The 16,704-nt window shown below is 35.7% G+C and overlaps 1 protein-coding gene across 1 annotated transcript in view; it reads right to left on the bottom strand.

The window, feature by feature from the left end:
* nvy (CBFA2/RUNX1 partner transcriptional co-repressor nervy) overlaps nucleotides 1-16,704 on the bottom strand; it is a 32,908-nt gene that overhangs the window by 1,876 nt on the left and 14,328 nt on the right. The window contains exons 2-7 of the mRNA XM_013309985.1: nucleotides 13,143-13,212; nucleotides 5,579-5,674; nucleotides 4,873-5,030; nucleotides 4,364-4,510; nucleotides 4,024-4,142; nucleotides 390-583 (exon numbers count right to left, since the gene is read on the bottom strand). Coding sequence (XP_013165439.1) covers nucleotides 390-583; nucleotides 4,024-4,142; nucleotides 4,364-4,510; nucleotides 4,873-5,030; nucleotides 5,579-5,674; nucleotides 13,143-13,212 — 784 coding nt within the window. The remainder of the gene's footprint in view (nucleotides 1-389; nucleotides 584-4,023; nucleotides 4,143-4,363; nucleotides 4,511-4,872; nucleotides 5,031-5,578; nucleotides 5,675-13,142; nucleotides 13,213-16,704) is intronic.

Genomic DNA, 16,704 nt, shown 5'->3' with positions numbered 1-16,704 from the left:
CTAGTAAATTAAACATTGAAAAAGAAAAGCAAATGTCATTAACAACGGGGGCAAAAAAACTACGTTGTCTATTTTTAAAATGCGTGGTAAATCGCAATTACGGCGCTTTTTCGAGCGCGCGCCAAAATCTAATGTCATCTGTCAAAAGCAACCACAGACGACAACGGCGAGTTTACAAAGGTTGTCATCTACAAACAATTTATAAGGCAATAAATCTGTACAAAACAGATTTTATAATATTCAATTTGAATTCCAATATAATTATAAAATTTTAAATTATGTATTTGCGTTAATAATTAATCTTAGCATTTTAATATCGAAACAGTAATAAAATCTTATGTTATCTGCATTTTTAACACTAAAGAGGTTTGTTTCTATAAAAATCTTACCATCTCTCCTTTCATAGGCGGGTTCTTGTCCGCCGTGATAGACAGGGTAAGGATGTCCGTAGTCAAACAAACTAGCGTTGCTAGGCAACGGGCAGAGGAACGGCGAGGGGTTTAGTAGCAGGTTGGTAGGCGCTCGCTTGGCCTGCGGCGGGAACTCCTCATGGGAACCATTCGACTGGGATGCCTCATAGAACCTGAGAAAAGAGGTAAATTAGAAATAGTTAGAACTGCAAAAGAAAATTGAACTTTATTCATCAGTTCTACTAACTACTGGCCATAGACTAACTATAAAAACCAACGATTGAAAGCTCTATGGACCGTTAATAAATTAATTAATTATGAACAATACAGAAAATCACTGAGATAAAGGAATCTAAAAGATAAAAGACTATTGTTTGATGCCACTTTTAAAGTTATCGGAACTTTATAACAAAAAGAGTTGGAAATTCATTGAATGTACATTATAAATGCTTTTAATACGACAATGGAATCGAAAGACAAAGCTCAAGTTTGCGTTAAATGTTTTGAGAATAGAAATAAATAAGTGTGGTCTAAAATTAAAACGGAAAGCGATTGTCTTTGTTAATGCATAGATGATAGATGGCGCTATGTGGAGTACATCCATCCTTTAAAGATCGCGAGACCTATTAAATTATTCAAACTTTCGTGAGACATTATAATAAACTTACTTAAAAACGGCTAAATACTCACGTATATTCGTCCGGTGGCGGCACTGACTAGTTTCGAGTTGATCGGGGGCCCTTCATCAAAGGGATTGTGACTGTTATTATTTCACGGACGCGGCCCGACGCTCACTTTACTCTCAACTAGTCGGTGCCGCCACCGGATGAATATACGTGAGTGTTTTAGCCGTTTTTTTAGTTTATCGCGAGACCTCTTTTAGTTGAACTGGAAGCAAGCTTAAGAGTTTTATTGAGTCCAGTTTTGTGTTGAGATTTACGCATAACGTAACAAAAAACAAACTACAACTTTTTACAGATTTATTTAAAAACAAAAACCTGCTCATTCTTGTAATATAAACCGTGGTAAAACGGAGTGGGGCAGAACAGCACGCATTGTCTGTGCCGCTGCGTTTGAACTTCGATAGTAATCTATGGCCGCGTTTGGATTGCGTTCAATTCATTATGAATCTGTGCCCCGCTAACGGCTAGCTATTAACACGCGCCAACAAACGATTGTATGTGCTTTTTGTGATAATAGTTTGAATGCATATATAACTTTAGTGTTTATTAATTGCAGTAAAAATAAGCCTAAAGGCCTTTTAACGTAATTTTAGTCATGTAATAAACCCACATTTCGATTTTAAACTGAAAAGCCTTTAATAATCCTGTTAAAATATATAAACAATCAAAGGTTGCTACTTGCTATTATTGTTATGGTATTTTAACTAAAAAATGAAGTAAAAATTTAACGCCTGTTCTTAAACAAAAGCAATTATTATATTATAAGTTTTATGTAGGCGCTAGTAAATAAAAATATTTTCGGGATATATAAAATTATTCATTAACCGTGTACATACATAACAAAAAATTACGTAGACAAACTTGTAAAATTCAAAGTGGAAAAGGCACATGGTGTACGTAGGATCGTTTGGCAAAGTTACGGCAGCGAACTGGTGGTCCCGTGTTCTAATAATTTTGCGGGCGCATAACTCCACGCACATGGGGCCAACGAGTGCTCCCTTCGGAATTTAAAGCTGTGCCGTTGTGCCAAATTGTACGAATGTCAATAAGTTAGGCCTAACAAGGGATATGGTAACGGAAAAGTTGTTATGGCTTGTGATTTATAAAACAACCCACAATAAAGAGTGCTCAATAATTGCTGAATAGTTATTTTTAGGCTTTTGACAGTTATACACTTTAATGTCTTATTTTTCTTGAGAAACAATTATTAGGCAGTGATTTTTATTCATTATTAATCACCCTACTAATGTAAAAATAGCGGAACTCCTACGTCTGATGATTCTTTACCCCTTTTAAAATTAAATTGATAAACACAAGTCCCTAATGACATAGTTATAGGGCAAACTAGAAACTTTCTGTCCGTAGTTTAGATATAGTTGTTAGAGCATATGTCGTGCACGGCTGTGTCTGAGAGGCGCGGTGAACTAGCGCCTGCCGGCTGCCGCGCGGCAATTAGTTGACGATCAAACTTCTGACTGTAGTAATTGCTATTATTTTAGTGACAGGCGTTAATTAGAAATTGAAATTAGTTTTTAGTTTTAAATGAAAGGTAATTTAAATCTATAATGATATATGATAAAACTGGTGGTGGTAATATAATTTATATTCTACGTTGTAATCCGAGATGTCACCAGCACAATGCTAAATAAAATTATTTCAAGTTTTAAAAGAAAAAACAAATTAAATTCCAGACTAATCTTCTCAAAAAATAGTAAATATTAGTTAAGAATAGTTACGATACTATACAATTGAATTCAATTTCAATAACAAGATTCTTTTCTTTAATGAAATCTTCGTATTTGTACTAGGACAGGCAATTTGAGCACAATTGTCCCGCGTCCTCACCCAAACGTCACACGTCACAAACCGCAAAAAACTTTATCCCGCCACCGCGCGATGTGTTTGACAGATAGGGATGTGCTATTTTATTAACTTCGTTTTTCGTTTGCGCTCGTTATAAACATTACATAACGTTATTTATTAGAAGCGTTATTGCAAAATTAATTTATTAAGTGAACATAATATAAAATTTAAATTAATTATGTTATATTCATTATAATTATTTATAATTTAACAAAATAAATTCTATTAATAAATATATCTTATGTTACCTTACGAAAGAACACGTAGGTTTTTAATTATTTTTTGAACTCTACTACGAGTACAAAATATATTTATTTCAAGAAGAAATAAGTTTATGCGTGGGTTACAATATGCCAGTACAGTAGGACAGTAGCGCACAAAATCAGCCTTGGCGTACAAATAATATTGTGTAAACACTAACTGGCGCCAGTGAGTCCATGCAGTCCATGCCAAGCCAGCGATACTGTCCTATGGGATAATGTAATCCACGCATTGTTATATTTTCTTACTGTGAAGTAACACACATAATTATACACAGTTTGTTAGGTGATAAAAATAACAGTTACATTCAACCGTTAACTGCTATATGTCGACCACCATATCGGAGGTGTGAGGTTAACAGTGGCGTGTGTGGGGGAAAGGGGGGGTAACTCGCGAGAGTTCCCGCGGGACAAATTGCCTGTCTAGAACAGTCACCTGCGCCGGACGATTATTGTCCGGCGTACAGCTTTGATATTTGCTTGACGGCTTTTTAAACCTATTCCGGACTACGTTGTTAATGGATTTGTGGTTTAATGGAACTACAAATACGGTGTTTTGCCTCTAGAAACTCTTGGACAGCCAAAATTAATATCTGTCTGAGATCGATTTAGAAATTATTTTAATTACTTTTGATAAGAGTAGAAAAATTACTCAATCGCCCTAAAACCATATACTTTACAAGGGCTTTTGAGAATTATAATTGGTTAAATTTGAAATAAACGCTTTTAACAAAATCCAAAATGGTTTGAGATGGGATCTTAGGATGGAATATCGTTTTTTCTGCTCTAAAACATGTTTTAACTTACGGATCGCTCGCACGTCGTTTGATGGGCTCCATGGGATGTTGGTGTGCGAAGATGTCTGCAGCCTCCCCGCAACCCTCCAGCACGAGGTGTTCATGTCCGCGGATGTACTGGAGAGGTGTCTGCACATACCACAAAAGTTTTATGAGATGTTAGATTAATTCTATGCAGTATACTCAATTGTCAAAAAAAAAATTAGAAAAAAACGTATGGGAAGAGAACCTCCTCCTTTTGCAATTTGCAAATCTTGTCAATCTCTGTCAGCAAAATCGTGAAACCCACTAGCAAATTGTCCTCGAATAAATTTATGAGGCATTTTTACAATATTTTTTCTGTAGTATACCTGTTTGGCTCTTCTGGCGCGCGCGTGCAAGTCTCTCTGCGCGAGAGGCAACAGTGCGCGTAGGAAGCCGGGTACGGAGGCACGCAGTGGATAGTTGGTGCACTCCTGCACGCCCGCTTGGAACTCCTCGATGCTCATAGTGCCCGCCTGGAGGACAAGAAAAACATCTATCATCTATTACCACGTGTTTTAAACAAGACCATTATAACTTTAAAGGTCACTAGCTGTCGCCCACGACAGACGATAAGTAATTTTCTGTTCTTCCAGACTATGTTCTACTTCTATGGGAAATTTCAGCCAAATTTATGCAGTCGTTGTGCAGAAAAATTATTAATATTCATCCATCTAATCTTTCGCGTTTATAATATTAGTAAGCTAGAAGAATAGATAATTAAACCGAAAATGTTCACTTAAATCTGTGGGACAATAACAAATAAATTGATTTATTCTTTCAAGAAAATTGTATGTTTCATTTACGACCGAATCAGAGTACAATATCTTTCACTTACAACAAGATTGAAGATCAACTGGCGCACCCTGTCACCAGTGTCTGCGCTGCCCTCTGGCGCGAACTGCTGCAAAGCAGATAGGAAGCGACGCAGGCGTTGCAGCGCGGGCCTCGCACCTTCACACAGCGGCGGCGATAAGGACTCCGTCGATGACAGCCCTACACCACAGACAAATAAAAACACAGTTAAAATGCGTAATATATAAATGATAAAAAATGCTTGCTAAAAATCGAAATAACGACTGTTGAGTCAAAAAATATATATCCCATCTTTATGGTAGACAAGGAGTTTGTATTATGTTAGATAGGTGGCGTGCTGGCCACTAAAACCTTTGCCTTTTTTTTGAAAATAAAATAAAGACAAAAATATAGAAAAGCGCGGGACGTGTTAACATCGTATTATAGTTAATAGTTTTCGATAAAGTATTCTTAATATGTAAGTAATTTAATTTTGTGATTTAAAAAAAGTAATAAACGTATATTGACAGTCGCGCTGTTTTTAATTTGTACAACGATCTTATAAACTACGAATTACTGCAAGAGATCTGTCATTTATGTTATTATTACTGGCTGTAACTCTTTGTATGTATATTTTTTTTAATCACCGAACAAAAGAGAATTCATAAAAGATAGATATCGTCAGTACATTATCTGTGTCCCAACAGGTATGGTATAGTTAACATATCAAGTATAGGTTATGAACTGACCAGTTGTACCGTTATTCTGTGGGCTGGCGGGGCCTGGAGTCGGTGATACTCTGATCTCCTCTTGTTCAGGGGAACGTCTCTCTTTACTCGTCGTAGCTGCAACAAACATACAGTTTACATTGAGGAAAACATGTTGGCTACAACTTATACTTTTAAATTAGCAAATTATCTATGGTTCAGAGGGGTTAGACAAAGTGTATTCGCTCCGAAGCGATTCCACAACGAACTTCAAAAATGTATAGAACTGACAATTACTTTCGATAAGTCGGTAGTCGATATGAAGATAAGTAATTGTCGCGCCATAGTTTCATACAATTTTGAAGTTCGCTGTGGAATCGCTTCGAAGTGCTATCACTTTGTCTAACCCAGCAGATATTGACTTTATTTCATTTCAAGATTAAAAGATTATATAATAGCGTTATCTATTTATTACAAAGTAGCTGCCAGTAAATCTGTCATAGTGGAATTACAAAAGAAAACTTAGTAAGTAACCCATGTGTTCTTGCATACTGTGCTGTACATCTAAGCCACATTTCAGCAAGATCCGTTGAGCCGTTCTAGACATACCTTCTAACAAACATCCGCATTTATAATATTAGTAAGATATATAAGCTATTGGAGTTGTATGAAGTAGAGTTTAAGTCTACGAAATAATAACAATATCGTATAAATTTAATAGAATCCTCTCTATTCGTTCGAGAACAAGCATTGTATATGGAAGTTGGATCGTGTATAAACAGCTGGTCGCATGCGGCGGCACGCAGCCTATCCCGCGCGTTTGCTTTGCGAGCTTTTACTGTGCGGCTATAGATATAGCGGAAACGTAAACTGAAGCGATTCGATGAGCAAGCATCGACGCTAGACAATGTAACAATCGAATTTCGATATCGCTAGTGGAATCGACGAACGTACGTGTACGTGATATATCAAAAGTAATAGTCACTTCCGTATTGACTTTTCGATTAGCAGCATTGCTTATTAAATGTGACTTTATTAGCCTCTCTGCGCGTCTAGAAAGATCTGGTTAGTACGATATTTATTTTATTACTTCTTCTTCTATACATAATTTTTTTTTTCTCATTAGACTTACGAGTTAAATACTTGTTTATTATTGAAGTGTACACAGGATAAATTAAAAGTACTGTAGTGTTTTGTTTTATCGTAACTATTATAATTGTTAAATTGTTTGTTATGTAAACTATATGTTGATGAATCGCTTATTTTTGCGAATGTAGGTGACTGAACATTATTCGTTATATATCTGTCCGATTTCTTCTTCTTCTCCTTTCTCAGCTGTAAGTCGCCCACTGCTGGGCATAGGCCTCCCCCAAAGATCGCCACGATGACCGGTCCTGTGCTACCTGCATCCAGGTCGCTCCCGCAATCTTGACTAGGTCATCGGTCTCTCTTGCGGGAGGCTTGCCCACGCTTCGTCGACCTGTTCGACTTAAAGCTATCTAAAATCTGTATAATACCATAATAAGACAATATCGTATATGTTTTAACTAGCAGTTGTTGTTTCAGATATATTCCTTTAAAGATAATAAGGTATAATTTGATCGATTGGATTATATTTTTAAAATAAATAAATTCTCATAAAAACGAATCTAAAATGAAATCTAAATCATAATGCAAATCCTAAACCGTGCGCATGATATTTTCCGATTTGATACAACACAAACAGCGCGTGTCCGCGCCTCCGCCACACTCATCTTGATGTTTACACAGGCCGGCAGCGATTTACCTCAGGCCATCACAACAGCGGTTTTGTAGAGATTTTCACACTCCTATTTTCATCACTTACAACATTATGCTGTTTACAGTCAACGTACAACTACTACATAGACGCGTCAATCTCAATTTACGGAAATAGTCGTAGTATTATTAATATTTAAAATGTCGGCGTTTTTTCAATTTAAAAAAAAATAAAATAATAAACTAAAGATATAAACAAAGGATTTGTGAAATTAAAAATATTAAATCCAAAAAAAAAATATTTTTGTGTAAAACGCTGTTTTCATGGCCACACAAATAATATATAATATAGTGTTTATATGATCATAAATAAGCTTTTATTCATGAGTGTGATTAGCTCATACAATCATTACTCACATTTATTTATCATAATTATTTTATATGTATTCATTCCACTGATGAACCATACAAGATCAGAAATATATGGAGTTATTCTAGAAGTTTCTGTTATAGCAAAGCTGCTTATTTAACTATTACCAGCTGTCGGCCGCGACTTCGTCCGCGTGGATATATAAAAAAAAACTTAATTAGTGTCAGCCATCCATCCATCCACATCACATCCATCTAAACATTTGCATTTATAATATTAGTAAGTTAAACAAAAAGCAGCTCTTCAAGGCATAAATTGAAAAAAAAAGAATAAATAGTATCCTATGTCCGTCTCCTGGCTCTAAGCTAACTCCTCACCAATTTTCAACCATATCGGTAAAGTCGTTCTTGAGTTATAAATAGTGTAACTAACACGACTTTCTTTTATATATATAGATTTATGCTTATAAAATTATTATGAACAGTATCAATTAAACGGTATAATTCAACACATCAGTTTCTACAAAAATAATTGCAAAAACGTAACACACAACAATTGTTAACGAAAGTACAAAACGCTGTCTTTTAATCAATTTCCATCGCCAAATTTCATCGTTTCCATCTCGATGGCTGGCATTTCACAATGACGAGATTTTGGTGTAACTTTTTGCCTCGCACAGCCGCGTTGTAGAATACCCTGTCCTCAGCGGTATTTCCAAACAGTTACGACTTAGGGGCCTTCAAGAAAAGAGCGTACACCTTCCTTAAAGGCCGGCAACGCATCTGCGGTTCCTCTGGCGTTGCGGATGTCCATAGGCGCCGGATCAAATAATATTAGGCGATTCATTGCTCGTTTGCCCCCTTCTATAAAAAAAACGTTCCTCCATTAGTTTCTGAGACCAAAATATCTATATAAAACATATCGTCATCCCTGTCATTATCTTTGACAAAGTAGAGATAACAATATGTTTCATCCGCGATTAATTGCTTATCTATGATATATTTTTCTTTTCAAATTTCTTAGTTATTTCCTAATGATGTGAACTCCGGAGCCATGTCTTTGAAGTATTTCTCAGCACAATATATAAAGTGGCGAGCCGCGCTGCGCCTGACAGAATAAATAAAAGTTTTGTCGAAAACGCTAGTGGTGTGCCGTCGACACCAGACTACAGTATGCCATAGCGTGGCGACGTATTAGCTAGAAAAATATATCGATAAAAAACAACCAGTTACGTTAATCTTTCAAATATTGTCAGTAACATTAATAAAGGACACTGTAGAAAGACTTTCAGGAAGATTATACTCGCAGCAACGTCCACAACGAGTAATGTTCCAATGACAGAAACCTGTGCATATTTAAAAATATCACCAGGAAAGGTAATTTTTAAAGGTAGTTTTCAAACAATATGAGTATCGTTACTTTTAAATAACTTAACATAAGTACTATCGACACATATCGATAGTTGATACATCGAATGCGTACATCACTGTACGTATAGTCCTGCGTATGACAGGCGACACCTCGGAGCCCTAAGCCCGGAGACCGGAGTCGCGGCCGCGCTTTCATCTCACAAATTACTGCCGGATATTGTTAATGATATCATTTATTCTACAACTATTTTATGACACACCTCACATGTGTCATTGTATTGTAAAAATGACACACATCTAATTATTCAACTGTCGAATTTACGAAAACATAATGGTTCTTTAAAAAAACTAGAAATAAGTCACAATTATTTGTGACGATTTCATAGTCATTAACAAATTTTATATCAAAACTAGCTGTCGCTCGAGACTCCTTCCGCTATTGAATAAAAAACATAATTAGTAGCCTATGTGTTCTATGCTAGAGCATGTAGACATCTATGCCAAATTTCAGCGACAACCATGCAACCATTCTTTTTTTTCAGAGTGGAATGCTTTATGCATACTCCGCGCCCCGGGGGGGACGCGGTAGTTATGTGGGATTCTCTACTAAACCCCTCTGTTCCTCCTACGCATCTTGGCGAGGCCAGGGGCACGCTTGCGCTTTCGTCCGCGACAACCATGCAACCGTTCTGGAGATACCTTCAAACAAACGTCCATCCATTTATCCATCCTAACATTCGCATTTATAATATTAGTTAGGATTTGTGCAGCGCCCCCTATCGGGGGTAAAGTATATCAAAAATCATACCAATTATGACATAATTGACGATGACGATGCTAAGGGAATTCTCACAACACACGTGCTATGCTCACAGGTATTTTAGGAAAAACCAGTAAATTCAATCGTTTTTTTTAAACTGTAAAGCTTTATGAATGTAGGTTTTTTTACCGTATATGTCGTATAATATATAATATTACGTACTTACATTATTTCTACCCCTAGGGGGTAAATGTAGAGAACCACGTATGTTATCTAAAAGGTAATCAGTCAAATGTATCATTAATAACGTAATTAAACAAAATTGACATAAATATATTCATAGTTTTTTTTCCAATCAACACTTTCGTGACTAAAAACGATTAGAGTAAAAAAACAAACAAGCTTTTTACAAATATTTTTCTATCATTTTATAGTTTATTTTCGTATTTATTTTGAAAGTTGTTATAAAATTAAAAAGATACGTAAATAATTCTAAAATCCAAGCAAAAAATTACGTAGTAATCTTTTAACGAGAAGTCAAGGATTTAAATTTCCATCTAGAATCGAATACATTTGTATTCGATTCTAGATCAACGTCAAAATGGTTAAAATGAAATAGGCACAAAATGTTACGTCTTTTAGCCAGTCCATTTATGTAGTCAGTGATGAGATAGTAGCGGCTCTCATCAGGCCAAATATTTTGACTATAATTACTTTATGAACGTTATTATTTGGTTACTAATCGAACCTAAGCCAAACTCTAAAGACTACAAAGCTATACCAGAGTACTGGGGTAACAAGATTTATGTGTTGACAAGCAGGAATAAGCATCATAAATCAGTTTGGGCCCAGTGTAGAGCTCTTCTCACGAGTGGCGCCATCTAGCGAACTGTCATCTGCCTGCGTATATACGAAAGGGGCTTTCATTTTTCGATTCAACGTATTCAATTTAAAAATCATGGAATTAAACGGAAAATAAAAATAATTGCAAAATATATTTGTGACTTGAAAAAAAAAATTATAATATTTTAAAGTCGAAAATCTTAATAATATTAATGCGAATTTTTGGATGTATGGATGAATATTTTTAGAAAGTATAACGGCTGTATGGATATCGCTGAAATTAGGCACAGTTGTAGAACATAGTTTGAAAAAACATTGGCTACTAATTAGGTATTTTTAATTCTGCGCAGTCGGAGTCACGGGCGACCACTAGTGAAAAATAAATGTTTTACAAATAAATCATAACACTACAATTAGTGGTTGAGCATTGATTTTTAAATGACACATAGAAAATGATTTAAAAATGTAAGGAAAATGACGGAGTAGCAAATGTATTGGACAAGTTAATAACACGTGAACGCCAGGAGGCGGGCTTCATACAATATTCATAACTAGGCCATAGACAAACAACACATAGATTATAAACCATAGACAATTTAATTTTTTTATGTAAAAAGTAGTAAAAAGTAAAGAGTTTTCTGCCACAGATGACCCAAGTTTAAATTAGGCTCTACACGTGACTCTAAAAAATAATTTTCTTTTTTAACAATATTAAATTTTGCACAAACGTTTAGTTATTACCTACTGCCGACAAACCAGTACAAAAACATAGCCATCTCTTTTCTCTCTTTAAAAGAAACAGAGATTTTGGACTTAAAAATCAACGATAAAACAAATATTAATAACTAGCTATCGACCGCGATTCCGTGCGCACGGAATTACAAAACTTAATAAGTCGCCTATGTCTTCTCCCAAAGTATCTTCTACATCTATGTATGTATGTCTTTCAGCGAAATCCATGCAACCGTTCTAGAAATACGTAATAACAAACATCTATACATCCAAACATTCGGATTTATAATATTAGTAAGATTCACCACTGAATACTAGAGGTGCCACAAACTAAGGTATATACCCCAGTAATCGATGACAAGAAGGGTGGTACCCGAGAACAAACACAGTGAATTATAAAGCGCGGGAAATAACAGCTGTTACTGACCACTAACTGGCGATGGTGTCGAGTTTTTTTTATTTTTCGATATTACTTACCTCTGATGACGATGATGATGATGGTTTTGATATAGCTAAAAGACTTCGCCTCGGAAACAAACTAGGTATCTTACTAATATTATAAATGCGAATGTTTAGATGGATGGATTGATGGATGTTTGTATGAAGGTATCTCCAAAACGGCTGAACGGATCTCGATGAAATTTGGCATACATATAGAACATAGTCTAGTAGAACACAAAGGCTATTTGTGTTTGTTTTTTACTCCGAGCGGACGAAGTCGCGGGCGACAGCTAGTAGTTTGATAATTCTTCGGATACTAATTACTTTAAAATTAATTGTTTGTTTTTAATCAATAGATCCTTCGTCTGTTGTAGCCAATAAATGTATTAAATAGATAAGAAATCTTCCCTTTCTGTTCTGTATAGAGGTAAATAATATACTAATTGTATATAACAGCAATATTCTGTCTTCGTGAGGAATAAACGTTCAGAACCATTCATTCGTTGCAAATACACCGCTCTTTATAGATATGGTCGTCATTGAATTAACTGGAACTAGAAGTGGCTTATGATGGTCGAGCGTAGTTATTAATACAAGTAATTGCGGCAATATAATTTAAATTGAAATACTAATAACAATATGAGAGTAGTTGACAAAAGATTAGTATTTTTTAATATCCATTTCCACTTTATTTTGTTTTAAAAACAACGACGTGAAAAATTTACATACACAGAGGCTAATTTAATAAGGTTTTTTACCTCAGTTACGGTCATGCAAAGATAATTAGTGCATATCAATGTTTAATTCTAATTCCGACTATGTCACATCCAATAGTCGTATATCAGTGTAGTTGAATCTCCGTGCCTCAGTCCGCTATCGCTAGATTACGATCGACAGTTGCGGCGTTCCCACCGCGCTCTGCCCACGCCCAGCTCACAGCCCACAGCTCAGCCCGCGGGAAACCGGCCGCAAATCCACACGGATTCAACCTACATGTTTACCTTTCCATCATGTGATCTTACACGAATTCAGATGTAGATTTTTATGTAGATTGTTAAGGTGCTAACTGTGGACCTAGAATGAATAATTGTGACAAACACACACTAAAATATCATAATAATTAAGACGAAGTTGACGAAGTAAATATTCCTGCTAGGCCTAACTTGTCCTTTAGTCTATAACATATTAGTAGTCCCATATTAGACCGCTTTGGTAGAATATTTCTGACATAGACATAGCAAGGAACCAATAGCCAAGTGGAACGTAATAGATTTATTAACGAAAACAGAGGTTCCAAGTAAGATTCAAGTTAGCTCAAGCCTTGCTACTAAAATGTACGATATTTGAACTTACATTTCCGGCGATCAGTGGTGCTGGGCTGGTAATCTTTGTCAGGAACTTCTTCCTTCACTTTAGCTTCCATCTGCAACAAACAAGCACTGACTTAGTCTAAAATATAAACATACTAGCTGTCGCCCGCGACTCCGTTCGCGCACAATTAAAAGATCAACAATTGCGATAAAAACTACCCTATCTCCCAAGTTGTACCAAATAACAGATGCCTACAAAATTTGATAAGTATTGGTTCAGTAGTTTCGGAGTTTATCATGAACATACATCGTGACCAGAATTTTTTATGTATATTATCATTCGGCAGTTCTGAGCTTGCTGTAAAATGTAATCGACACAGGATTGTGCCCTATACAATCCTGTGTCGATAAGGGTAGGATAGGTAAGTCGACGAGAAAATACGCATTTTTGACCTATTACTTTTTCGTAGAAGACTTAATAAATCAAACAAAAGAGAATAGAAAGACTCCTCGTCTATACTATGTCCGGATTGTCGCAATGAGGCAAAAATATTCATTTTTTCCGGTAACCTTAGCTTTATAGGCTGCCCACACACGACTACACCGGTGTAATTTATAACAGTAACATGTGAAAAGTTTGCAAACATGTAAACATGTGCAAATGTAATTTCTTTCATTCCTTTCGGATCTCTCGACGTCCGGCCATACCTCAGGGTCGACCCACGCTGGTCTTTATTTGCAGTAACATAGCAGGGGCGGTGTTGACAGACACCTGCGCTATGCGGACACTGGTCAGTGTTGCTGGAGGGAAATATTTTAATGGAGCGCTCGATAACACGAGCCAGGCGAGTATAGACTAACTATTGACAGAGATAACCTAAAAAATTAAATAAACTATACTAATTCTTCCAAGAATGCATGCCTTTGTACAACACTAGGTGAAGTTTTAAGCGTGAAGTAAAATTTCAAGTAAATAACGAAAACTTTTAGTAATTTTTTATTATAAAAACAGATTTTGGATAAATTACATCTAATTTTAGTTCTTCTTCTTGTAGTTATTATAAGAATCTTTTATTAAACATTATTAATCGTATATATTTAATGTCAATCTCTATATATAGCTGCTCTGTACATGTGCAAGCGTCTGGGGGTCGTCAGATCTGACGGCGCGGTCAAGTACGCAGAAAGCTACAATATACACGTCTGATTATATACAGCCCACTACAGTTCAGTATAACCAGTGATATGAGATTGAGGTTTAGGAAGAATGTTACATTTCTGCAGCTATTAACTTAGCTAACTTCTGTAGGAACTAACTGACGATTCCGTCCTCGCGGATTTAAAAAAAACTTATATATTTGCAGTCTAAACATGTTCTACATCTATGCCAAATTTTAACGAGATCTATGCAGCGGTTCTAGAGATACTTTCTAACAAACATCTATCCATTCATGCATCCAAACATTCGCATTTATAATATTAGTAAGATTGTGAATGTAACTGTGTGAAAAATTAAAAAAGCAAGTCAAAGGCATAAACTCTATATTATTATACTGTAATTTGGCATTTGGATTAAATGCACTGTATTTTCGAAAGACCAATAACTACTGCCTGACTATACTGTTAACATTTAAAATAAAACAAAAGTTAAAAAAAATCTACCCAACATTTTAAGCCGGAATTGAACAAAAGTTAGTTTTAGAATACTAAAAATTAAGTTTCTTTCGATTTTCATAACTTGAGCTTAGAACAAAGGGGTAGTTTCGGCGGGCGTTCCCGGAGCGCTGGGGTTGGCTAGGGGTGTGGGGTGGTAACAGGTGTTGAGCCAGGTGCCGGCAACGAATACAATTTTTACTTCGGCACGTAATTGCAAAGAGCGGGTGCGGTGCGCGGTCGCTACTCTGATGTATTGAAACTATACGTCGTTAGTTGAAATATAAAAAAATAGTGTAGTTAATCTCAGATATGTTTTACTAAATTAGCTCTTACGATTCCGTCTGCGAGGATGAGAAACTTAATTATTAGCCGATGTGTTCTTCCAGGGTATGTTCTTGATTTACGCCATATTTCATCGAGATCCATGCAGCCGTTCTAGAGATACCTTCATACAAACATCCAGAAATCCAAACATTCGCATTTATATTAGATTTAATTAGACTTTGTATTTTGAAGCTGATTTAGAATTAATATTGTGACAAAGGTGTAGTATGTTAATGTTAATCTGGATGAACACAGGCTACTAATAAAGATTTTTTAAATTCCACCCACCCGGAGTCGTTGGCGACAGCTAGTATGTAAATAATTCTAATTTACTATCTGTGTTTTATTTAAAGTCCCGATAAAAGTTTTCCGATTCAGGAGATTATCACGAGCTTTTGCTGAAACATTGACAATAATTTTGGCAATTGTTTTGTTTCTTTCTTAAGTAATGTTGTTAAAAACAATTTTATTTCACAAATGAATGATATTCAACGTTAACAATTATACAGAAATAACTAAAATCTGTGTCCTAAATAAGTAGAACAAATGTTAGGATCTGCAGCAACTCACACAATCTAGGCCTAGCTCTCAATCTGGACTGACGATGGATTTTACAAATGCAACTTTAAGGCGCGTACACATAGAGTTAATCATTAAGACTATTAAATTCATAATTTGTAAATTACTTAATGTAATTATGAAATACTTTATTCTTACTGAAATTAGTAGCCTATGTGTTCATCCAGGATAAATTTCAGCGAGATCCATACAGCCGATCCGGAGATACATTGTAACAAACATCCATGTATCCATCCAAACATTCGCATTTATTATATTAGTAAGATGTTTGAATAGTTTAGGTGACATATTTTTTAGAAGTGTCACCGTGAAAGACTACCTTAACAAGGAAAAAAATTACCACTGTACCAAATTGTCAAAATTCTGTACTCAATAAATAAAGACTGTGGAAATTGACGCGTAATTATAACCAAATGCTCATACAACTAGTGTGAACATGCCCTTACACTCAGTTTCATAAATAGCGTCCGCCCGCGCACCATATGGCCCGCACGTGCTGAACGTACACTGTGCGTCACATCCGGACAGATACCACCACTTCCGGACAACTCAAGGTTACCATAGACCATTGGTAGTTCAACCCTGGATTAGGGGGTGCTAGGATCGGAGGCCCACTAAACTGTTATTGATATGGACTGATTAACTAACTATCCTTTAGAATGTTAAACCTATTTTGTTACAGCAATAAGAACTTCATTCTAAACAATTTATATAAATTAAATCAAATAAATAAAGGAAGGGAAAATACTTGAAAGATAAAAGCTGGTGTTGGGACATAAAACATCGATCAGTTTAGTGATACAGTACAGTTCATTTGAAAAGGGATTATTCAATTTACTAAACTGTATTTGGGTCATTGTAAAATAGATTATTTGGGAGTATCCTGGATGCGGGTAGCACAGGACCGATTATCATGGGAATCTTTGGGGGAAGGTCTATGCCCAGCAGTGGACATCTCATGGCTGAACAAACAAGCAAACAAAAGAACATTAAATTTCTGTTAATTATTACTATAAATGCGAATGTTTTAATGGATAGCTGTTAGT

Source organism: Papilio xuthus, unplaced genomic scaffold, assembly GCF_000836235.2.
Source record: "Papilio xuthus unplaced genomic scaffold, Pxut_1.1 DF827756.1, whole genome shotgun sequence".
Taxonomy (NCBI): domain Eukaryota; kingdom Metazoa; phylum Arthropoda; class Insecta; order Lepidoptera; family Papilionidae; genus Papilio; species Papilio xuthus.
This window is presented reverse-complemented; position numbering and strand designations above follow the sequence as displayed.